This window comes from Myxine glutinosa, chromosome 12 (assembly GCF_964187855.1).
Source record: "Myxine glutinosa chromosome 12, kmMyxGlut1.1, whole genome shotgun sequence".
Taxonomy (NCBI): domain Eukaryota; kingdom Metazoa; phylum Chordata; class Myxini; order Myxiniformes; family Myxinidae; genus Myxine; species Myxine glutinosa.
The window spans coordinates 59,510,766-59,535,875 of record NC_136272.1 but is presented as its reverse complement, the minus strand read 5'-3'; the positions used below and the strand labels follow the sequence as shown (position 1 = coordinate 59,535,875).

At 39.9% G+C, this 25,110-nt stretch overlaps 1 protein-coding gene across 1 annotated transcript in view; it reads left to right on the top strand.

The window, feature by feature from the left end:
• LOC137437443 (glutamate receptor-interacting protein 2-like) overlaps window positions 1-25,110 on the top strand; it is a 283,933-nt gene that overhangs the window by 121,716 nt on the left and 137,107 nt on the right. The window contains exons 18-19 of the mRNA XM_068131766.2: window positions 1,111-1,244; window positions 8,916-9,098. Coding sequence (XP_067987867.2) covers window positions 1,111-1,244; window positions 8,916-9,098 — 317 coding nt within the window. The remainder of the gene's footprint in view (window positions 1-1,110; window positions 1,245-8,915; window positions 9,099-25,110) is intronic.

Genomic DNA, 25,110 nt, shown 5'->3' with positions numbered 1-25,110 from the left:
TCCGCATCTACCTTTCTTTTCTTGTTAGTCGCCATGTTTGCATATACTGAATGAAATGATGACATGAGATCACGCGATCACTTGACTGTCCGGAAGGTCGCATATCGCAGTTACGACTGTCCGGAACTCACTTGACTGTCCGGAAGGTCGCATATCGCAGTTACGATTAATCGCAAATTAGTTTTAATTTGATGGCAATTATTCTGTTAGCGCCAACATATTTTGCCAACGTCAAATAAATGAATAAGTTCTCAAATGTGCCGTCCGAGGCAGCATCTGCTCGCCACGTTCGGCATTCGTTGACTGTTACAACACGTGAAAGCTCGCTCCTGTCTGATTGGTTGAATCGTTTTTGGCCATAACTTGGTTACCCTTTGTCCGATTATTTTAAAACCTTGAAAAGGAGAGATTAATGGAATTATAGATAGATCAATTGCCTCGCGGGCCGGATCAAACGGTCTCGCGGGCCGTATACGGCCCGGAGGGCGGAGGTTCCCCACCCCAGCTCTAGAGTGACTACAGACAGCAGTAAATGAATGTCTAACCACGAGAACTGAAGGATTTCATTATGAGGGTCATCATTTAAAGGGAAAGATCCCTATACAGAACCACTCAAGCATGCCGTGGTTGAAGTGAAGCTCCCGTTACATAATTATCAGCCATTACAATTGAAGAAACGTGTTTGTAAAGCTGCACATTTCAAAAAATGAAAGTGATAAGTTTATTTTGATGTTCAGTTTAGAAGCATATGGGAGAGGGGGTGGGGGAGGGGGTTATTAATTTCTTGTATATCCAAATACGGTGGAACTTTTGACTTTCCTTCCTACCACGTACGTACGTTTGAGTATGTAACTTTCTCTTTTCTTTTATTTCGCTCTTCCTTGAAACTTCAATACTTGTGCTGGATTTGAGCATTCTTCATGCTAGTTATACTTCCGTGCTAAGTTAGGTTTACCTAACTTATCAGGGAAGTATAACTGATAAGTTAGGTTAGGTTAGGTTGAGGCATGCCTGTTATTTTTTTTTAGTGGTTCAAGTTATCATTCCTGTAAATGTGGCTTTGTGGAGATGTAGCAATCACAAATACTGGTGCTGCTTGTTTCTCTTCAGAACCGGAGCCATCCACATCAGAGACCAAATATTGGCCATCAATGGTTTGAACCTCAAGAACAAGCCACTCAGCGATGCAATTCGACTCCTGCAAAGTTCCGGAGAAACTGTCACTTTGAAGATCAGGAAAAGAAGTAATAGCAACATCAAATTAAATTGGTAACACAAATACTTTTTGTAATGTGCGAGAGCATGCTGAAAAGTAATGTCTCCTATTATATTATAGCGTGGAGGCTCATGCAGGAGCTACAACATAAAATGGAGCAGGATGCAACAGAATAAAAGGAACAGTAGAAAAAGAGGAGGAAACACAACATCACAGATGAGGGACAAAATGGAGAGAGAGTTGGACAATTAAGGGATAGTGGGGCAGGTGCAAGGGGTGGACAAGATGGATGCAGAAGCAAACTTTCAGGAAGGAAAACAGCAAAGTTAGAAAGAGGTGAGCCTGGGCAGTGTTAATGGGGATAGAATAGATCAGGATTTGGATGGGGGTGAACCCCTGTCTTGAAAACCTGGAGGGAAGAATGAGTTTGAAGTGAATGTGGAAGTTCATTCCACAGGTGGATTTTGGAAGTTTCATCAGGGCTGGAGGGGGTTTCTGGCACACCTTATGCATGCTACACAAACCTGAAGAAAGGGGGGGGGGGGGGGGTGAGGAGGAAGTGGAGCATGGAAAAGTCAGAGAGTGCACGACCAGAATGGAGGTGAAAGAAGACAGACAGATCACCGACCTGTCAGTGATGGCAAAGTGATATGCTCATAGACTCAGCTTCATTGCGGAAGCTTCCAATGATCTTGAAGGCCTTGGTTGCTATGGAATCCAGCTGAGCATAGATTTTTTTCCAAAACAGGTAAAAATATTCGAATAAAATAAAGAAAGATAGTAACATCAATCTTTACTTTACCGTGGTGCATATTTATTTATCAACATAATCACTCCTGCGGTCTGCACATTTCTACTAAAATCCAAGTAGTTTTGTGATGCCATCACGATAGAACTGCACATCATACTACCTTGGCCAGTGCACTTGACATAATGTCTGAAGAAAATTGTTCTCCACAAAGGTGTTCTTTAAGTTTGGGGAAGGGATGAAAATGTGACTTAGCAGGTCAGGACTGGTGATGCATTGTGGCGGTACTCCATTGACCATCTCTTACTCTCAAGATAGTAATAGTGCACCCAACATCTTCAAAATCATCTTCAGTGATCTCATCTCCAGTCATCTCATCTCCAGTCAGTCATCCCAACTCTCATCTCAAGTCATCTCATCTCGAGTCAGTCATCCCAACTCTCATCTCAAGTCATCTCATCTCGAGTCAGTCATCCCAACTCTCATCTCCAGTCATCTCATCTCCAGTCAGTCATCCCAACTCTCATCTCAAGTCATCTCATCTCGAGTCAGTCATCCCAACTCTCAACTTCAGTCATCTCATCTTTTTGTACAAGTATGTTGATCACTCCGGTTTGTTTGTTTGTGTGTTTGTCTGTCCGCTCACTTATACTTGCCAACAGGTCAAAATTTTAAACCCATCTTCACGAAATTTCACCAAATGGTAGAGTTCATCGACAAAATCCTCTATTTTTTGAGGTCAAAAGGTCAACATAGGCCAAAGGTCAACCACTTTTTTCAAATATCTCAAATCCTCAATTTTCATCCAATTGACTTGAAATTTCAATAGGATTTACATATCGGCTAACTGAATTCAACCACAAACTCTTTTTGAGATCAACATAGGCCAAAAGGTAGGACAAAGGTCAACCACTTTTTTCGAATCTCCAAAATACTCAATTTTCATCCGATTGATTTGAAATTTGAATCGGATTTTCATATCAGCTAACTGAATTCAACCACCAACTATTTTTGAGATCAGCATAGGCCAAATGGTCAACATAGGCCAAAGAGCAACAACCATTTTGAATTTCTAAAATCGTCAATTTTCATCCGATTGACTTGAAAATTGAATGGGATTTACATATCAGTCAACTGTATTCAACCACCAACTATTTTGAGCTCAACATAAGTCACAAGGTCAACCACTTTTCTTCAAATTTCTAAAATCGTCAATTTTCATCCGATTGACTTGAAATTTGAATAGGATATAGATATCAGCTAACTTTATTCAACCACCAACTATTTTGAGGCCAACATTTAAGCCAACGGAAGGAAATCTCATTTCCTTTCACAAAGCCCGAAACAAGTGTGTGTCCACACTCAGGAGAGCCAGGAAACAATATCTCTCCACTCTCAAGACCAAACTCTCAAACCTGTCTCCCTCTTCCAAATCCTGGTGGCGTCTGGTCAAATCTGTTTCTGGTGTTTGTTCCCCCTCCATCCCCTCCCTTACCTCAAATGGCTACACAGTTGACTCCACACATGAAAAAGCAGAATGCCTCAACTCTGTGTTTGCCTCTAAATCGTGTGTCCCAAACCCATCCCTCTCTGTACCCACTGTACTCAGTCGTACCCAGCTGCTCCTGGAATCTGTGTCCTTTTCTCCTGACAAGGTGGAGAAGTTTCTGTCAATCCTCGACTCTGATTCTGCAACTGGACCTGACGGCATCAGCCCGTGGGTCCAAAATCCTGCCCTGCCGCTCTTTCACTCTCTCTCTCTCTCTGTTCTCTTCACCCTCTCTTTTGCTCAAGGTCATCTGCCATCAGCTTGGAAATCAGCCAACATCACCACTTTACACAAAAAAGGTGCAAAAACAGATCCTTGCAACTACAGACCAATCAGCCTTCTCCCAATTATCAGCAAAGTCATGGAATCCATCATTGCTCCAGATATCAAATGTTTCCTCTTCTCCAATGGCTTGATCTCTGATCATCAATTTGGTTTCAGACCAGGTCACTGTACTCTGGACATGCTGCTTCTGCTGTCTCAACAATGGATGGAGGTCCTCAATGCCAAACAGGAAATTAGAGTTGTCTCCCTTGACATATCATGTGCCTTTGATATGGTCTGGCACCCAGCTCTGCTCACCAAACTCTACTCCGATGGTATCCATGGAAATCTCCACGCATGGCTTGTGGACTTCCTCTCTAGTCGTAGTCAACGTGTGGCCCTGAATGGGTTTCTCTCATCTCCCCTTCCTGTTCAGGCTGGAGTTCCCCAAGGCAGTGTTCTGGGCCCTGTCCTTTTTCTGGTCTTCATCAATGATCTCTCTGACTCTGTTGAAAATCCTCTCCATCTCTTTGCTGATGACTCCACTCTCTGCCGCTCCATTCCTCATGCCTCAGATCGGCAGTCTGCAGCCTCCTCACTCTCTGCAGACCTGGACAAAATCACAGACTGGTCAAACAAGTGGAACATGTCTTTCAATCCTGACAAATCTCACACTCTTACTATGTCTCTCCGAAAAGACCGACTGGACAACCCTCCCATATACTTTCTGAATAATCCTCTCCAAGAAGTTCTGTCACTCAAGCTTTTGGGTCTCACTATCTGCCATGATCTTTCCTGGGAAAACCACATTTCCAATCTGGCCTCCAAAGCCAGTCACCGACTGGGCATCCTCTGTCGTGCGAAGTCCTTCCTTGGCACACCTGAGCTCCTCACCACATACAAAGCTTTCATCCGCAGCTCAATGGAATACTGTTCTCCCATCTGGGCCGGTGCTCCTGCCTCACACATAGCTCAGCTTCACGCTGTTGAAACCAAAGTTTTCAGAATCATTGGAATCTCCTGCGATGAAGCTAACTCCGAGGGCCTTTCACTTTCTCACCGCAGGCAGGTTGGTGGTCTTTCTATCTTCTACCGACTCCTCTCCGGCCTTGCTCCCCCAGCTCTCTCTGGGCTCTGTCCCCCGAATATTCCTGCAGGTCGCAAAAGATCTGCCTGCATCCCTCTTCTGGTTAACTGCCAAAATCAAGACTCTCTGCTCACCTTCACTCCTTCATTCCTCTTTTCTCCCACCTCTGGAACAAACTCCCTCACTCTCTTCAATCCCACTCCTCCCTCCAGGTCTTTAAAACAGCTGTTCACCACCATCTCTTATCTTCCCCATCCAAAACCATGAGCTTTTCTACCTCCGCTAATTCACCCCAGATCCACTTTTTTGAAATACCAACTTCCTTCCTGGAAGGCCTTGCAGTGTCCTTGTGATTTATACTTCTCCCCCCCCCCCCCTTCCCATGCCTCCTCCCTCCAAGCCCTCTCCCTCCTACAGATCTCCCGATTTCCCTGCTCTCAAATGTTGTTTGTGTGCTTCCCCATCTCTCCTCATCTTGTCTACCGCTCCCCTTATTATATGTTTTAGGTGGCTGTTTGATTAATGTTAGCTCTTTCACGAGCCTCAATGTTGTATACAAAAAAATAAAAATAAAAATTTCTGAAATCCTCAATTTTCATCTGATTATACTTGAAATTTGAATATGATTCACATATCAACAAACTGTATTCAACCACCATCTATTTTTGAGATCAACATAGGCTAATAGGTCAACATAGGCCAAAGGTCAACCACTTTTTTCGAATTTCTAAAATCCTCAATTTTTATCCGATTGACTTAAAATTTGAATGGGATTTACACATCAGTTAACTGAATTCAAACAATAACTATTTTTGAGGTCAACATAGGTCACAAGGTCAACATCGGCCAAAGGTCACCCACTTTTCTTCAAATTTCTAAAATCCTCAATTTTCATCCGATTGACTTGAAATTTGAATAGGATTTTCATATCGGCTCACTGAATTCAACCACCAACTATTTTTGAGATCAGCTTGGCCAACAGGTCAACATAGGCCAAAGGTCACCCACTTTTCTTCAAATTTCTAAAATCCTCAATTTTCATCCGATTGACTTGAAATTTGAATAGGATTTTCATATCAGCGAACTGAATTCAACCACCAACTATTTTTGAGATCACACTAGGTCATAAGGGCAACATAGGCCAAAGGTCAACCACTTTTTTCAAATTTCTAAAATCCTGAATTTTCATCCGATTGACTTGAAATCTGAATAAGATTTGCATGTCAGCGTACTAAAACCAACCACCCACTATTTTTAGGTCAACATAGGCCATAAGGTAAACATAGGCCAAATTTCAAAAATTGTAAATTTTCATCAGATTAACTTAAACTTTGAAGACGATTTGCATATCAGGTCACTGAATTCAACCACTAATTATTTTTGAGGTCTAAAGGATGCTCTATTGAGTGCCATTCTACTTTGTTCTGTTTTGCCAAGTGTCGCTCTATGAGTGATTTTTCATTTGTTTGCCTGTTTGTTTGTTTGCTTGTCCGCACAGAATAAATATGATTGTCTCTGCAACCGTTGGTCCGATCGACAGGAAATTTTCACCATGGGTGCAAGTCCACCTGTAAAAAAAATTTTTAATGATAATTATGACGCCATAGGTCACGTGGTATGGGGCCCATCTTGGAAAAACCGAAAAACTTTGCACCTCTATCTTCGAAAGCGCTGCATAGAAAAAATTGAGACATGGTTCATTGTGAAGAACTCTCCATGGGGAATAAAATATATTAATGATGATGTCATAGGTGCCTCCATTATGACGTCATAATTCGACAAACTGTACAAAACTTCATCTAATCAAGATGAAATTTCTTGAGCGTCATCTAGGGATAAATTGGTGGAGAAAAAAGAATGACGTCATCGGTCACGTGGTTCGCCCGCCATCTTGGAAAAACCAAGAAAATTTGCGCCTCTATCTCCGAAAGCGCTGCACAGAAAAAATTGAGACATGGCTCATTGTAAAGAGCTTTTCATGTGGAATAACATAATTATGTTAACGATGATGTCATTGGTGCCGAAAATTATGACGTCATCATTCGACAAGTACAAAACTTCATCCGATCAAGATGAAATTTCTTGGGCATCATCTCGGGATAAATTGGGGGAGAAAAAAAAATCGGACGTCATCGGTCACGTGGTTTGGCAGCCATATTTGTTTTAACACGGAAGCCTTAAAAACCACTGAAAACACGTCCATGTCTAATATTCGACGAAAGGTGGCACAGGAATGTGGAATTTATTGGTTCCATGGTTTAGCATTCACTGTTTCCGCATTGTTTGTCTGCTTTTGGCTTCCCACCCTGCATAGCACGGGTACCTCTCTCATGTATGTGTATGTGTATGTATGTATATATATATACATACACTACCGGTCAAAAGTTTTAGAACACCTCAATTTTTCTAGTTTTTATTGACATTTACGCAGTTTAAAGTCCAGTGAATAACCTGAAATGGTACAAAGGTAAGCAGTAAACTGCTCGAGGTAAAAAAAAGAAAAGTTTATGATAGCAAAAATGGGAAAAGAATGTAAATTGCACAGTTATATTGTAAAAAAAAAAAGGCCTTCTTCAAGGAGCAAGTAATGGGTTAACAACTTACAACTGTTCTGCAGCAATGTAAGTAAATTAAGCCTTGAAAGTTGATGCAAACAATTCCTACAGGTGTCCCAACCTCTGCTGATTACTTGATTACAAACCCCCTGTCTGTATAAAAGCAGTATTGGACAGACTGTTATTACACCCTCTGAAGCATTATTTGGACAATATTGCACTGCAGGAAGTAGTATATTGGAAACTGGAGAAAACTCTGAGAGAAAGAGGTGTGGCAGACCCAAAGCCACAACAGAATCAGAAGACAAGTTTCTGAGAGTCAACAGCTTGCGTGATAGGCGGCTCACAGGACAACAGCTTCAAGCACAGCTTAACACTGGTCGAAGCAAGCAAGTCTCAGTTTCAACTGTGAAGAGAAGATTTCGAGCTGCAGGTTTGACAGGTCGAGTGGCAGTAAGAAAGCCATTGCTAAGATGGCAAAATAAGAAAAAGAGGCTTGCCTAGGCCATGAAGCACCACCAGTGGACTACTGAAGACTGGAAGAAGGTCTTATGGACCGATGAATCAAAATTTGAAATCTTTGGTTGATCACGCAGGGTTTTTGTATGCCGTCGAGTCGGCGAAAGGATGGGTCCTCAGTGTGTGACACCAACTGTCAAACATGGAGGAGGAAGCGTGATGGTCTGGGGCTGTTTTTCTGGATCCAGATTCGCGGACTTGCACAGAGTGACTGGCACCCTGAACCAAAAGGGCTACCACAGCATTTTCCAGCGCCATGCAATACGCTCTGGTATACGCCTAGTTGGTCAGGGGTTCATCCTACAGCAAGATAAAGACCCTAAACACACCTCCAGGCTATATCAAAACTACCTTCGAGGAAAAGAACAAGACGATAGGCTTCAAATCATGGAATGGCCAGCACAGTCTCCAGACTTAAACCCCATCGAGCTGGTTTGGGATGAACTGGACAGAAGGGTGAAAGCAAAGCAACCTACAAGTGCAACACATTTGTGGGAACTTCTGCAACAGTGTTGGGAAGAACTTCCCGAAACAATATTTGATTTCTATTGTAGAAAGAATGCCACGAGTGTGTTCAGCGGTTATATCTGCAAAAGGTGGCTACTTTGCGGAGTCAAAAATTTAAATTACATTTTGTTAAACAAAACGATTCTATGATTTATTTTTTTTATCTCCAATTGTTTATTTGTTCTATGCTTAATTTCAGAGTACATTGAGACATTAAACTGCATAAATTTCAATAAAAACTGGAAAAATTGAGGTGTTCTAAAACTTTTGCCGGTAGTGTGTATATATATATATATATATATATATATATATATATATATATATATAATATTGGTAGTACTAAATAGATTTTTATCACATCCTGAATGTTTGCTTATCGATTTCAGACATTACGTGTGAAAGAGTAAAAAATTAAAGAAATAATTGTACGAATAAGCTGTTGATTGCTTCATTGTGAATTTTGTTTCCAGATATGGGATTGCCAATGCTTGGCTTGCCAGGCCATGTTTCCGAGCTCAGCGATCCAGATGAGGACGTCGATAGCCCCCGTAAGAGCGGGAAAGCTTGCTCACCCTTTTCGGCTGTGACCAGTGTGGACAGTGCCATGGAGTCGTGGGACAGCTCTGGAACAGACAGTGGTTATGGAACGCAGGGTCTGAGTTGTATTAATTCATCTCTTCATTCACCCATTTCAGGAGTTGTTCTATGTTGTGCGTGTTGGAGGATGGTGAGAATTTTTCACAAATGCAGAAATATCAAAAGAGAAAGAGAGAGAGCATTTAACAATTCAGGGCCTGACTGGGGTATATCGATTTCCAGTGTGAGTACATAGATTACCGTAGATCAAAGAACCAGTGTGGACTTATTGATCACTCACTGACACAGCATGGCAAACTTGGAAATAATCCACACTCAAGGTATAAATTGTGGTTAAATCGGACGTAAAAAATTGCTTTGGTTAAATTCGATAAGTTTGCCAAAATGTGCCCAAGACCACCATGGTCGAGCTTTTGTAGGTCTTGTCATGCACCTCATTCCATGGGCTCAACTGGCATGCCGTAGATGCAGAGAATATGTGACATGTTCACTTTTTATGGTTAAATTAGACAAATTTGTTCCAATTTAGTTATTAATAAAAGCTAGAAAGAGCTTGTAAATGCAGACTGTCACCGGAGTATGTATAGTATGTACATTAGATATGAGAATGAACGAACAACTAACAATGTTAATATCAATGGGTGTGTGGACTCATTCTGACACACAAACTCATTGCAATACCTTTTGAAAATGAGCGCGGCTCACCGGCCTGATTGGTTGAGGTGGTTGAGGGGGGCCAGGAGGCCGAGGTTTGAGGTAATGGTTGAGGTTTTTGTAGAGTAAATATTAGAATGACAACTTTATAAAATTGTCCTTTAATGTAAGAAAATCCCCCAACTGATGCCCTTGGTGTTTGAAAAATCCACCATTGATATAGCATGAGATACCATGGAAACAGTGTGAGACACATCTCTTCCTTCATTGATGTAACATGTAATTGCATCACACACCAAAGTTAAACAAACATCCTCAAACATATTCCATTGATAACTTATTAAATAATAAATCACACCAGTTATTCAAAATGACAAAACTTAAACAAACATCAATCATATTCCATTGATAACTTATTATATAATAAATACAACACAACAACAACAGGCATTTTAAGGCCATTTTCCCTGCTAGAGCGGGGGTTAGCCTTGCGGTCCCCATGACAATCTTCTCCATTTTGCCCTATTTTCTGCATCTCCCCTTGTTAACCCCCTTGCCCGCATTTCTTCTTCCACCATCTTTAGCCAAGTCTTTCTCGGTCTTCCCCGTCCTCTACTCCCTTCTACATTCATTTCCATCACTCTTCTCAACCAGTCACTTTCAGCCTTCCTCAACACATGACCAAACCATCTCAACCTGTTCCTCTTCACAGCATCAATCACAGGCTCTATTCCCATCATCTTTCGCAATTCGTCATTTGTCTTCCTCTGTCTCAACGATACTCCGCACATCCATCGAACCATTCGCATTTCCACCCTTTCCATCCTTCGTTGCTGCTCTACGTTCATTACCCATGTCTCGCTCCCATAAATCATAACACTTCTCACACATGCAGCATACACCTTTCCCTTCAGCTTCAACGACACTCCCCTCCTCATCAGCACGCCACTCAGTTCCCGAAACTTCATCCATGCACATCTCACTCCAGCAACCGTTGCCGAGTCTGATCCACCTTCTCCATTCAGCATGTCTCCGAGGTAGCAAAATGTTTTCACACCTTCCAGCTTCACGCCATCTCCAAGATCCAACTCAACATTTCCTCCATCTGCAGCTCCCTCTGTGCACACCTTACATTTGAATGCAGCTGCCACACTGGTTAATGACCCTCTCAGACCACTATATTTTTTGATGAACCCACTCAGTGCACATTGTACATTGAATGGAGTTCACTCCGACACCCTTCCTGCACACAGCACATGGCCACTTCCCAGTTCTTTCCACCTAACCACATGCTTTACCACTTGCCATCACCTTCGTTTTTCCGATATTCACCGTCAGACCTTTTGTCTCCATACATTCCTTCCACTTGTTCATCTTTTCCTTCAGTCCATCCATACTTTCCGCAATCAACACCAGATCATCTGCATACAACAACTCCCACGGTAAACCCTTATTTTATAATAAATCACACCAGTTATTCAAAATGACAAAACTTAAACAAACAATCATATTCCATTGATAACTTATTATATAATAAATCACACCAGTTATTCAAAATGACAAAACTTAAACAAACAATCATATTCCATTGATAACTTATTATATAATAAATCACACCAGTTATTCAAAATGACAAAACTTAAACAAACATCAATCATATTCCATTGATAATACTTATTATATAATAAATCACACCAGTTATTCAAAATGACAAAACTTAAACAAACAATCATATTCCATTGATAACTTATTATATAATAAATCACACCAGTTATTCAAAATGACAAAACTTAAACAAACAATCATATTCCATTGATAACGTATTATATAATAAATCACACCAGTTATTCAAAATGACAAAACTTAAACAAACAATCATATTCCATTGATAACCTATTATATAATAAATCACACCAGTTATTCAAAGTGACAAAACTTAAACAAACAATCATATTCCATTGATAACTTATTATATAATAAATCACACCAGTTATTCAAAATGACAAAACTTAAACAAACAATCATATTCCATTGATAACCTATTATATAATAAATCACACCAGTTATTCAAAATGACAAAACTTAAATAAACATCAATCATATTCCATTGATAACGTATTATATAATAAATCACACCAGTTATTCAAAATGACAAAACTTTAACAAACAATCATATTCCATTGATAACGTATTATATAATAAATCACACCAGTTATTCAAAATGACAAAACTTAAACAAACATCAATCATATTCCATTGATAACGTATTGTATAATAAATCACACCAGTTATTCAAAATGACAAAACTTAAACAAACAATCATATTCCATTGATAAAGTATTATATAATAAATCACACCAGTTATTCAAAATGACAAAACTTAAACAAACAATCATATTCCATTGATAACTTATTATATAATAAATCACACCAGTTATTCAAAATGACAAAACTTAAATAAACATCAATCATATTCCATTGATAACTTATTATATAATAAATCACACCAGTTATTCAAAATGACAAAACTTAAACAAACAATCATATTCCATTGATAACTTATTATATAATAAGCCACACCAGTTATTCAAAATGACAAAACTTAAACAAACAATCATATTCCATTGATAACTTATTATATAATAAATCACACCAGTTATTCAAAATGACAAAACTTAAATAAACATCAATCATATTCCATTGATAACTTATTATATAATAAATCACACCAGTTATTCAAAATGACAAAACTTAAACAAACATCAATCATATTCCATTGATAACTTATTATATAATAAATCACACCAGTTATTCAAAATGACAAAACTTAAACAATCATAATCCATTGATAACTTATTATATAATAAATCACACCAGTTATTCAAAATGACAAAACTTAAACAAACAATCATATTCCATTGATAACTTATTATATAATAAATCACACCAGTTATTCAAAATGACAAAACTTAAACAAACAATCATATTCCATTGATAACGTATTATATAATAAATCACACCAGTTATTCAAAATGACAAAACTTAAACAAACAATCATAATCCATTGATAACTTATTATATAATAAATCACACCAGTTCTTCAAAATGACAAAACTTAAACAAACAATCATATTCCATTGATAACTTATTATATAATAAATCACACCAGTTATTCAAAATGACAAAACTTAAACAAACAATCATAATCCATTGATAACTTATTATATAATAAATCACACCAGTTATTCAAAATGACAAAACTTAAACAAACAATCATATTCCATTGATAACTTATTATATAATAAATCACACCAGTTATTCAAAATGACAAAACTTAAACAAACAATCATATTCCATTGATAATACTTATTATATAATAAACCACACCAGTTATTCAAAATGACAAAACTTAAACAAACATCAATCATATTCCATTGATAACTTATTATATAATAAATCACACCAGTTATTCAAAATGACAAAACTTAAACAAACATCAATCATATTCCATTGATAACTTATTATCTATCTATAATTCCAGTAATCTCTGTACGTTTGTACGTTTGTACGTCTGTACGTTTGTTTGTCTGTGACCGCTGTTTCTCGACAACCACGGGTCCGATATACTTTTAACTTGCCAGGTATATTGCTGGGGACCCGAGGATGTGCCTTTTCAAGGTTTCATATTAATCGGACAATTACTTACCGAGCTATGTCCAAAAAACGATTCAACCAATCAGAGAGCAGCGAACGATCGCGTGTGCCGAACGTGGAGGACACACTCTGCCTCGGATGGCACATTTGAGAGCGTATTCATTTATTTCACGTTTGCAAACTATGTTGGCGTTAAACTATGTTTTAAAACTAATAAAACCGAATTTGCGATTCATTCGCTTTCCTGCGCGTTTGTGCACGCGATGGCGATTTCTTTACCAAACTCCGGAAGCCGTTCGCTTTGGACCAAACCATTTCATGTAAATAGAGGGGGGGGATATAATTTTAGATATAGATATAGTACGGGCAATGCCCTAGTATAATAAATCACACCAGTTATTCAAAATGACAAAACTTAAACAAACATCAATCATATTCCATTGATAACGTATTATATAATAAATCACACCAGTTATTCAAAATGACAAAACTTAAACAAAGATCAATCATATTCCATTGATAACTTATTATATAATAAATCACACCAGTTATTCAAAATGACAAAACTTAAACAAACATCAATCATATTCCATTGATAACTTATTATATAATAAATCACACCAGTTATTCAAAATGACAAAACTTAAACAAACATCAATCATATTCCATTGATAACGTATTTTATAATAAATCACACCAGTTATTCAAAATGACAAAACTTAAACAAACATCAATCATATTCCATTGATAACTTATTGTATAATAAATCACACCAGTTATTCAAAATGACAAAACTTAAACAAACATCAATCATATTCCATTGATAACGTATTATATAATAAATCACACCAGTTATTCAAAATGACAAAACTTAAACAAACATCAATCATATTCCATTGATAACGTATTATATAATAAATCACACCAGTTATTCAAAATGACAAAACTTAAACAAACATCAATCATATTCCATTGATAACTTATTATATAATAAATCACACCAGTTATTCAAAATGACAAAACTTAAACAAACATCAATCATATTCCATTGATAACGTATTATATAATAAATCACACCAGTTATTCAAAATGACAAAACTTAAACAAACATCAATCATATTCCATTGATAACGTATTATATAATAAATCACACCAGTTATTCAAAATGACAAAACTTAAACAAACAATCATATTCCATTGATAACTTATTATATAATAAATCACACCAGTTATTCAAAATGACAAAACTTAAACAAACATCAATCATATTCCATTGATAACTTATTATATAATAAATCACACCAGTTATTCAAAATGACAAAACTTAAACAAACATCAATCATATTCCATTGATAACGTATTATATAATAAATCACACCAGTTATTCAAAATGACAAAACTTAAACAAACAATCATATTCCATTGATAACTTATTATATAATAAATCACACCAGTTATTCAAAATGACAAAACTTAAACAAACATCAATCATATTCCATTGATAACGTATTATATAATAAATCACACCAGTTATTCAAAATGACAAAACTTAAACAAACATCAATCATATTCCATTGACAACTTCTTATATAATAAATCACACCAGTTATTCAAAATGACAAAACTTAAACAAACATCAATCATATTCCATTGATAACTTATTATATAATAAATCACACCAGTTATTCAAAATGACAAAACTTAAACAAACATCAATCATATTCCATTGATAACATATTATATAATAAATCACACCAGTTATTCAAAATGACAAAACTTAAACAAACATCAATCATATTCCATTGATAACGTATTATATAATAAATCACACCAGTTATTCAAAATGACAAAACTTAAACAAACAATCATATTCCATTGATAACGTATTATATAATAAATCACACCAGTTATTCAAAATGACAAAACTTAAACAAACATCAATCATATTCCATTGATAACTTATTATATAATAAATCACACCAGTTATTCAAAATGACAAAACTTAAACAAACATCAATCATATTCCATTGATAACTTATTATATAATAAATCACACCAGTTATTCAAAATGACAAAACTTAAACAAACATCAATCATATTCCATTGATAACTTATTATAAAATAAATAACACCAGTTATTCAAAATGACAAAACTTAAACAAACAATCATATTCCATTGATAACTTATTATATAATAAACCACACCAGTTATTCAAAATGACAAAACTTAAACAAACAATCATATTCCATTGATAACGTATTATATAATAAATCACACCAGTTATTCAAAATGACAAAACTTAAACAAACATCAATCATATTCCATTGATAACTTATTATATAATAAATCACACCAGTTATTCAAAATGACAAAACGTAAACAAACAATCATATTCCATTATTAACTTATTATATAATAAATCACACCAGTTATTCAAAATGACAAAACTTAAACAAACATCAATCATATTCCATTGATAACGTATTATATAATAAATCACACCAGTTATTCAAAATGACAAAACTTAAACAAACAATCATATTCCATTGATAACGTATTATATAATAAATCACACCAGTTATTCAAAATGACAAAACTTAAACAAACAATCATATTCCATTGATAACTTATTATATAATAAATCACACCAGTTATTCAAAATGACAAAACTTAAACAAACAATCATATTCCATTGAAAACTTATTATATAATAAATCACACCAGTTATTCAAAATGACAAAACTTAAACAAACATCAATCATATTCCATTGATAACTTATTATATAATAAATCACACCAGTTATTCAAAATGACAAAACTTAAACAAACAATCATATTCCATTGATAACTTATTATATAAGAAATCACACCAGTTATTCAAAATGACAAAACTTAAACAAACATCAATCATATTCCATTGATAACTTATTATATAATAAATCACACCAGTTATTCAAAATGACAAAACTTAAACAAACAATCATATTCCATTGATAACTTATTATATAATAAATCACACCAGTTATTCAAAATGACAAAACTTAAATAAACATCAATCATATTCCATTGATAACATATTATATAATAAATCACACCAGTTATTCAAAATGAAAAAACTTAAACAAACATCAATCATATTCCATTGATAACGTATTATATAATAAATCACACCAGTTATTCAAAATGACAAAACTTAAACAAACAATCATATTCCATTGATAACTTATTATATAATAAATCACACCAGTTATTCAAAATGACAAAACTTAAACAAACATCAATCATATTCCATTGATAACTTATTATATAATAAATCACACCAGTTATTCAAAATGACAAAACTTAAACAAACAATCATATTCCATTGATAACTTATTATATAAAAAATCACACCCGTTATTCAAAATGACAAAACTTAAACAAACATCAATCATATTCCATTGATAACGTATTATATAATAAATCACACAAGTTATTCAAAATGACAAAACTTAAACAAACATCAATCATATTCCATTGATAACTTATTATATAATAAATCACACCAGTTATTCAAAATGACAAAACTTAAACAAACAATCATATTCCATTGATAACTTATTATATAATAAACCACACCAGTTATTCAAAATGACAAAACTTAAACAAACAATCATATTCCATTGATAACTTATTATATAATAAATCACACCAGTTATTCAAAATGACAAAACTTAAACAAACATCAATCATATTCCATTGATAACTTATTATATAATAAATCACACCAGTTATTCAAAATGACAAAACTTAAACAAACATCAATCATATTCCATTGATAACTTATTATATAATAAATCACACCAGTTATTCAAAATGACAAAACTTAAACAAACAATCATATTCCATTGATAACTTATTATATAATAAACCACACCAGTTATTCAAAATGACAAAACTTAAACAAACAATCATATTCCATTGATAACTTATTATATAATAAATCACACCAGTTATTCAAAATGACAAAACTTAAACAAACATCAATCATATTCCATTGATAACTTATTATATAATAAATCACACCAGTTATTCAAAATGATAAAACTTAAACAAACATCAATCATATTCCATTGATAACTTATTATATAATAAATCACACCAGTTATTCAAAATGACAAAACTTAAACAAACATCAATCATATTCCATTGATAACTTATTATATAATAAATCACACCAGTTATTCAAAATGACAAAACTTAAACAAACAATCATATTCCATTGATAACTTATTATATAATAAATCACACCAGTTATTCAAAATGACAAAACTTAAACAAACATCAATCATATTCCATTGATAACTTATTATATAATAAATCACACCAGTTATTCAAAATGACAAAACTTAAACAAACAATCATATTCCATTGATAACGTATTGTTGCGAATATGGAATTTGGCCTCCATATCCGCTTGTAAATATTCCCCTATTTCCCCAATACTCCCCAACTATCCCCAATCCCCCATTCCCTAGTCCCATTGTCTGTAAACAACAAGCAGTAGAGCCGACCTTCCCCTTTTCCCCCCATTAAATGTCGTGCCCAGGTCCACCGCATCACACGTAGACAACTTTCGGACATCTTGCTAGTTATTCTTAGTCTATGTCAGTTAAGGACTCCTTTCCATTAATTCTGACTCTTCGTTGCACCAGAATGTGATTATATGGCACCAGTAGTGAGTTTAGGACCTTCCCTTACCTCCTTCCATCTTCTTCCCCAAACAACAACAACAACAACAACAACTACAACTACAACTACAACTACAACTACAATTACAACAACAATTACAACAACAACGACGCTGCGCGGGGGGGGGGGGGGGGGGGGAGTGTGCGTCATCACACCGGCTCGGTTATCCGCCATTGACAAATGCGCTCCGGACCATGCGCTCCACGGGGTTACCACGAAGGGGCTCCTTGTCAGTCCCTCGTCAAGGGCGGAGCCGGTAACCCCCCCCGCACGCACCCAATGAGAAGCGACGTGCCGATTCCATCTGGGGCGGAGCTAACGAGCCGAGGGCGTGTCACTCCCCGCCGGATATACGCAGCCACTCGCCGGACGTGACGTCAGATGCGCCCCCAGCTTGAGCAGACAAGTCACCATCTCCGAGCGCTGAATACCTCCCCGCATCTCTGGACCGGACCGAGTCGATTCTGACCTTTGAGCCCAGGTGCACCTGGAGCCATCGATCCTGCCTTTCCTAGCCATCAAACCCCGTGTGAGTCAGCCTTTTGTCCCGTTTATCTGTCGTCTGTTGGGAATAATATAAGAGTGTGTCTAAGTGCTTGTCTTTCTATGCTGTACCTCTCGTCCTTGTAATCTAACCTTCCGTAACAATATAACCTCCTCCGGAGGTCTTGAGAACTGAACCCTGGTGTCGTGTCATTTGAATCCCAGCTGTGTGTCTTTTCCTTCATTGATCTAGCGTAGCGCGATTAGTCGACGTTCGGGTATAATCGGGTAACTTGTGCAGACGTGGTCATACCAAAACCGCTCGGTAAATAACATCTAAGCCACGTCTGTAACAATTGGTGTCGAGGAGTGGAATTCGAACCCGGGACTAAATTTATTAGGCCCAAATTTGTAACAATTAGAATCGATTCGGAGCGCGTTTCCCGCGCGAAATTATAACGGCGAAATTTGATTTTGTTATACGAAAATAAAAACCCGAATTTTGAAAGTCGCGCTATGGCGGATCAAGACAGCTGGGGTCCGGTAGGGGAGAGTGAGGCAGGGTCGGTCCAGGACCAAATTGAGGGACGGGAGGAGAGCGAAGCAGTGAGGGCGGCAGGGTCGCAAAATAGCGTTGTCATGCACGAGGTGGCCACGGCGTCCACGCCCGCGACCGTGGCAGCGCCGCCGATGGATTGGGGCCTATTTATGGAGAAAATGAAGGCCCTTATGGCCCAGTATAGCGAGGAAATGAGGGAGGAAATGAGGGCTCGGAGTGAGCAAATGAGGGCTCAGAGTGAGAAAATGAGGGCCCAGAGTGAGCGATTGAAGGAGCAATGGGGGGTAATGGGAAACCAAATGGGGGTAATGAGGGACGAAGCGAGGGCTCGGAGTGAGCAATTGGGGGTAATGGGAAACCAAATGGGGGTAATGAGGGACGAAGCGAGGGGTACTGGTGAGAAGGTAGACAAAAACTTTGAGGGGTTAGACAATGGGATAAAAGAGGTGAGAAATGGGTTAATGGGGGTAGAAAACAGAATGGCCGCTCAAGAGAATCAAATGGAAGGGATGCAAAAAGGGTTAGAGGGGTTAGAAAACACCATGGAAGGCAAATTGAGGGACATGAGGGACCAAGCGGAAAGGGAAGTTAACCAAATGGGGCAGCAGATAGAGGGGGTCAGAATGGGGGTAGAAACCAAACTGGATGCTCACAGGGAGGAAATGGAGCAGATGAGGGTGGCATCTGGGCAGGAGATGCAAGTGATGGGAGAGGAGATCAGGAGAGGAGTGAGTGAGGAGATCGGAGGAGTGCGCGAGGAGGTGAGGCACTGTAAGGAGCACATGGAGAAGGAGGTGAGAAAGGGGACTGTAAAGTTACAAGGGGGCATAGAGGACCTGACGCAGGAGGTGGAGCAGCTAACAGAGGGACAAAAAGAACTAACGGGTCAGGTAAAGAAGAACACAGCGGTAATAGGAGGGTTAAAAGCGACACAAAATGACCTAAAAAATGACTTGGTAGCGACGAAGAGGGAATGTCAGATGGTACGTGAGGGACTGACAACGAGGTTGGACGAGGTGGTAGAGGTAATGGAGACGAAGGACCGGCAGGCGAGGACGCACATGGAAACGGTCAAGGTAGCCTTAGAGGATGAGCTTGAGGAGACGTACCGGGGAATAAAAGAGGTGAAGCAGAAACTAGAAGAAGTGGAAGAAGGGATGAGCGAAATTAAGAAGCGACGGAGAGGGGATAAGAAAGAGATAAAGGAGGAAGTAAAAGAATTGGTCCAAAGTCTGTGTTCGGATCGTGATGATGTGCTCATTAACCGGATGAGGGATTCGCAGGTGATGGAGGAGAAGCGAAGAGGAAGAGGACCCGGTGTAAGTGGTGACCAATATGGTCGTGCGTATGATGCGCCAGGGGATTTAAGAAGCTTGGGGGTCGAGATGGACCCGGGTGTTCGTGAGAGGCCATTGGTGAGGTGTGCGAGCAACGAATGTGTGCCAAAGTGTTCGGTGGTCAGGTGTGTGACCAAGGCTGTGAGTGGAACGGGTGTACCGAGGTGTGTAAGGAAAGGTACGAGGGGCATGGAAACGGCTGGATGTGTGAGCAAGGAACGGGCTGCGGGGTGTAAGCGTCCAGGTGAAGCATCGACGTTAGACGGGGTAGAGTTTAGAACGACTTATAGCCGAATCGGGCCCTCGGTGCGTGCTGGGCCTCGCTTTGAACGGCCGCGTCCGTGCTCCACTAGGCGGAGCTGGCAGCCCGATAGAAAGGGTCGTCATGGCGACCACTTTTTGGTGAAACGTGCCGGCAGGTCGAGAGCGGGACATTGGATGGCTCCGTGCCGAGATGGTGCGTGGGACCTCGGCCCGGGTAAGCCCCCGTCCCTGCCCCGAATGCCGGACGCATCCAGCCGCCGGCACAAAACAACCCGCATCCATTGCTTGGCTTTACGAAGCCGGGCTTTGGACAGGGATTGGCGCACCGAGAGGCATTAGTGAGTAGACTGGGTGATGAGGTTAGTGTTTTGGCCCCAAAATTAGAGAAAAACAAAATTTGATGATTGGCAAAGGATTGGCAGTAATGATTGGCAGATGATGGGCAGTGATTGGCCAAATTTTTGATTTGTTGAAATTTGATGTGCAAAATTGGTAGTGAGAGACCCCCGATGTGGTGGGATGGCAAGTCCACCATCCTTCCCATGTGGGGGGGCAAAGGAGCAATAGTTTATGGGGTGTATGCCAGTGAAAACTAGCCCGGGTGGGTTAGAATATTGTGTGTAGGGATCTAGCGAAGATGACATTAGGTGACGATAAGTTTAGTTAGTGACTGATACCTGTAGTGGGGAAGCAGGTAGATTAGTATGGATGATAATGACGTGGGAGCGCAATAGTTTAAAGGGACGACTGGGAAGCGCAAGTTTCAGAAGGGAGTAGTTAGCTGAGATGATGCCGTGTGTGTGAGAATTGAACAGGTGTGATTGCACAGGTGTGCAACTGGACAGGTGTGTGGAGCAGTGTATGAGTAGTAAGTGTTGTGGATCAGCGCGAATGCGCTTGGGGAGAGAAGGGTGCAGGTGGCACCAGGTGTGAGAGCACAGGTGTGCAGGTACAGGTGTGTGGAGAGAGTTGGAGTAAGTGGTACGGAGTGGTGTGCATGGTGCGAAGGTGTGGATGGGGGAAGAGTGGACCCCTTTCACGAGTACCCGGGGCGGGTAGTGTAAGTGTTAGGTAGAGGGTACAGGTAAATTGTGGTTGGATATTGGCATTTGTGGTGCGGTGGCAGAATGGTGTTGTGGATGGGTGCATTAGTGTTGTGGAAATGGCTGGGCGTGTAGCCTGTTAGTGTGTGTAGTTGGTTGGGCACTCCACCACTGTGAGGATGTCGGCCAGGTGAGGCCGCAGGTGGGCTCTGGGAGCCGGTAGAGTTGTGGATGGGGCCCGAGGATCCGGAGGACGGACCCGGGTAGCCCAGTGCCAGAGAGGGCACCGAGTGGGGAGAGTGCCAGAGGGCCTTCCCCAGGTAGTTAGGTTAGGGTAAGGAGCAGGTAAGCTCGGAGGCAACTGCAGTGGTGGAGGTGTGCAGGTGGGTGGACCCACTGGGAGAGGTACACGCCACAGCCCAGAAATTGTGCGAGGGCACCGGGAGATGAATCGGGGGAGTGAGACCCCAAATTGAAAAGCACCACAGTTTGGCCAATGGGAATTGGTTTTTAGAACCCATAGTGTAAGAGGGCCAATGGTTTGGCCGGAGAAAGACCCCGGGTAGTGTAAAGTTGTTAAAGTCACTTAGGAAATAGTTAGGATTGATGAACCTGTCGCACCATACGCAGCCACTTACCTGTGGTGATGATGATGACTCCACACCTGTGTTTTCTTTGTTTTGTTGCAGGAAATGAAATTGCTGTGTGGATTGTGAGACGCATCACGACGTGGATGAGACATTGGGGTGATTCCATCTCTCCCTCCCTAGGAGGGACTGATGATGAATTGGTAATGGCAAATTATGATGTTGAGTTGGAGATGGCAAATTATGATGAAAGTTGAAAATGGCAAATTTGATTGGTTAGGAGGGAGAGAAGACGAATTTGGTTTATGGGAGGAACGGGGAAGACAGTAGGGATGTTTGTTGATTTGTAAAGTAGATGTTTATGGGTAGTGTTGTGTTGTGTGGATACAGTAAGGGGTAAGGGAGGGGCCATGTAGGTTACCTGGTGGGGGGGGGGGGGGGGAGCGTACGGTAGGAACGTACCTGTCTCACCTGGTTCCCATGTGCCCCCAGTGTGCATTACCTTACATTGCGTGCACTTTTGCGCCCTTACCACCTTACTCACTTGTCTGCTTCTTTTGTCTCCCACCTCCGAGGATCTGGCTTTGGGGTAGAGAGAGAGGAGAGAGAGGTGCTGGCTACGCAGTTGTGGGCCTGCACTTTCGCTGCTTGCTGCTTGGATCGATACACCATATGGACCGCAATGTTTGTGGCCACCCACAATGGACCGCAGCTCTTTTGTGGCCAAGCACCACCCGTGGAAGGACCTATGGGTCAACGTGGCACCTATGCCAAACAGGTGAACCACTAACAGTTGGCCCCCTGACGGCCACAATAAAGAAATGGACGCGGTTGGCGCCTTTCTTTATTTTGTTTAAAAGAAGTAAGAAGGCCAAGTGCACCACACGAAGGCAAGACCAGCGGCAGAACATCGGCCGGCTGCGACACCACCGGTGATTTATAGACACTTTATTGGTGCACCGGATGGTGCTCACTGTGTGATGGGGTGGTGCTTGATGCTTGGAAGGGGTGCTCTGCACATTATTAAAGGCCGTAGGCCACAGAGCACTCGTGGGTTGGTGTATCGATGCTAGCATGCGTGCTCTCTCTATGCATAACATCTGCATGTGTTCCTCCAAAAACAGGTCCTGGATCGTAGTGTAAATATCAGCGTAGTCTTGTGTAAATAATGCTCCCTACCGGCTGTATGTTTAGTTTGAGGATTCTTTCCGGATTCGGTTATCCTGTGGGTGTGTTTCTGTGAGGAGAAGGGTGCAACGTCGCAGGGGGACATATTTACTCATTTGTGAATATCTGTAAAACTGTCGCACTCAGGGTAGAGTTAATAGTAGAGGGAACTACATTGCGTGCCACACTAAAGTAGGTAAAAATTTATCGGGTCGTGACGCCCCGAGGGTAGAGAAGGGTGCAATGTTGCGAATATGGAATTTGGCCTCCATATCCGCTTGTAAATATTCCCCTATTTCCCCAATACTCCCCAACTATCCCCAATCCCCCATTCCCTAGTCCCATTGTCTGTAAACAACAAGCAGTAGAGCCGACCTTCCCCTTTTTCCCCCATTAAATGTCGTGCCCAGGTCCACCGCATCACACGTAGACAACTTTCGGACATCTTGCTAGTTATTCTTAGTCTATGTCAGTTAAGGACTCCTTTCCATTAATTCTGACTCTTCGTTGCACCAGAATGTGATTATATGGCACCAGTAGTGAGTTTAGGACCTTCCCTTACCTCCTTCCATCTTCTTCCCCAAACAACAACAACAACAACAACAACTACAACTACAACTACAACTACAACTACAATTACAACAACAATTACAACAACAACGACGCTGCGCGGGGGGGGGGAGTGTGCGTCATCACACCGGCTCGGTTAGCCGCCATTGACAAATGCGCTCCGGACCATGCGCTCCACGGGGTTACCACGAAGGGGCTCCTTGTCAGTCCCTCGTCAAGGGCGGAGCCGGTAACCCCCCCTCACGCACCCAATGAGAAGCGACGTGCCGATTCCATCTGGGGCGGAGCTAACGAGCCGAGGGCGTGTCACTCCCCGCCGGATATACGCAGCCACTCGCCGGACGTGACGTCAGATGCGCCCCCAGCTTGAGCAGACAAGTCACCATCTCCGAGCGCTGAATACCTCCCCGCATCTCTGGACCGGACCGAGTCGATTCTGACCTTTGAGCCCAGGTGCACCTGGAGCCATCGATCCTGCCTTTCCTAGCCATCAAACCCCGTGTGAGTCAGCCTTTTGTCCCGTTTATCTGTCGTCTGTTGGGAATAATATAAGAGTGTGTCTAAGTGCTTGTCTTTCTATGCTGTACCTCTCGTCCTTGTAATCTAACCTTCCGTAACAATATAACCTCCTCCGGAGGTCTTGAGAACTGAACCCTGGTGTCGTGTCATTTGAATCCCAGCTGTGTGTCTTTTCCTTCATTGATCTAGCGTAGCGCGATTAGTCGACGTTCGGGTATAATCGGGTAACTTGTGCAGACGTGGTCATACCAAAACCGCTCGGTAAATAACATCTAAGCCACGTCTGTAACAGTATTATATAATAAATCACACCAGTTATTCAAAATGACAAAACTTAAACAAACATCAATCATATTCCATTGATAACTTATTATATAATAAACCACACCAGTTATTCAAAATGACAAAACTTAAACAAACAATCATATTCCATTGATAACTTATTATATAATAAATCACACCAGTTATTCAAAATGACAAAACTTAAACAAACATCTGT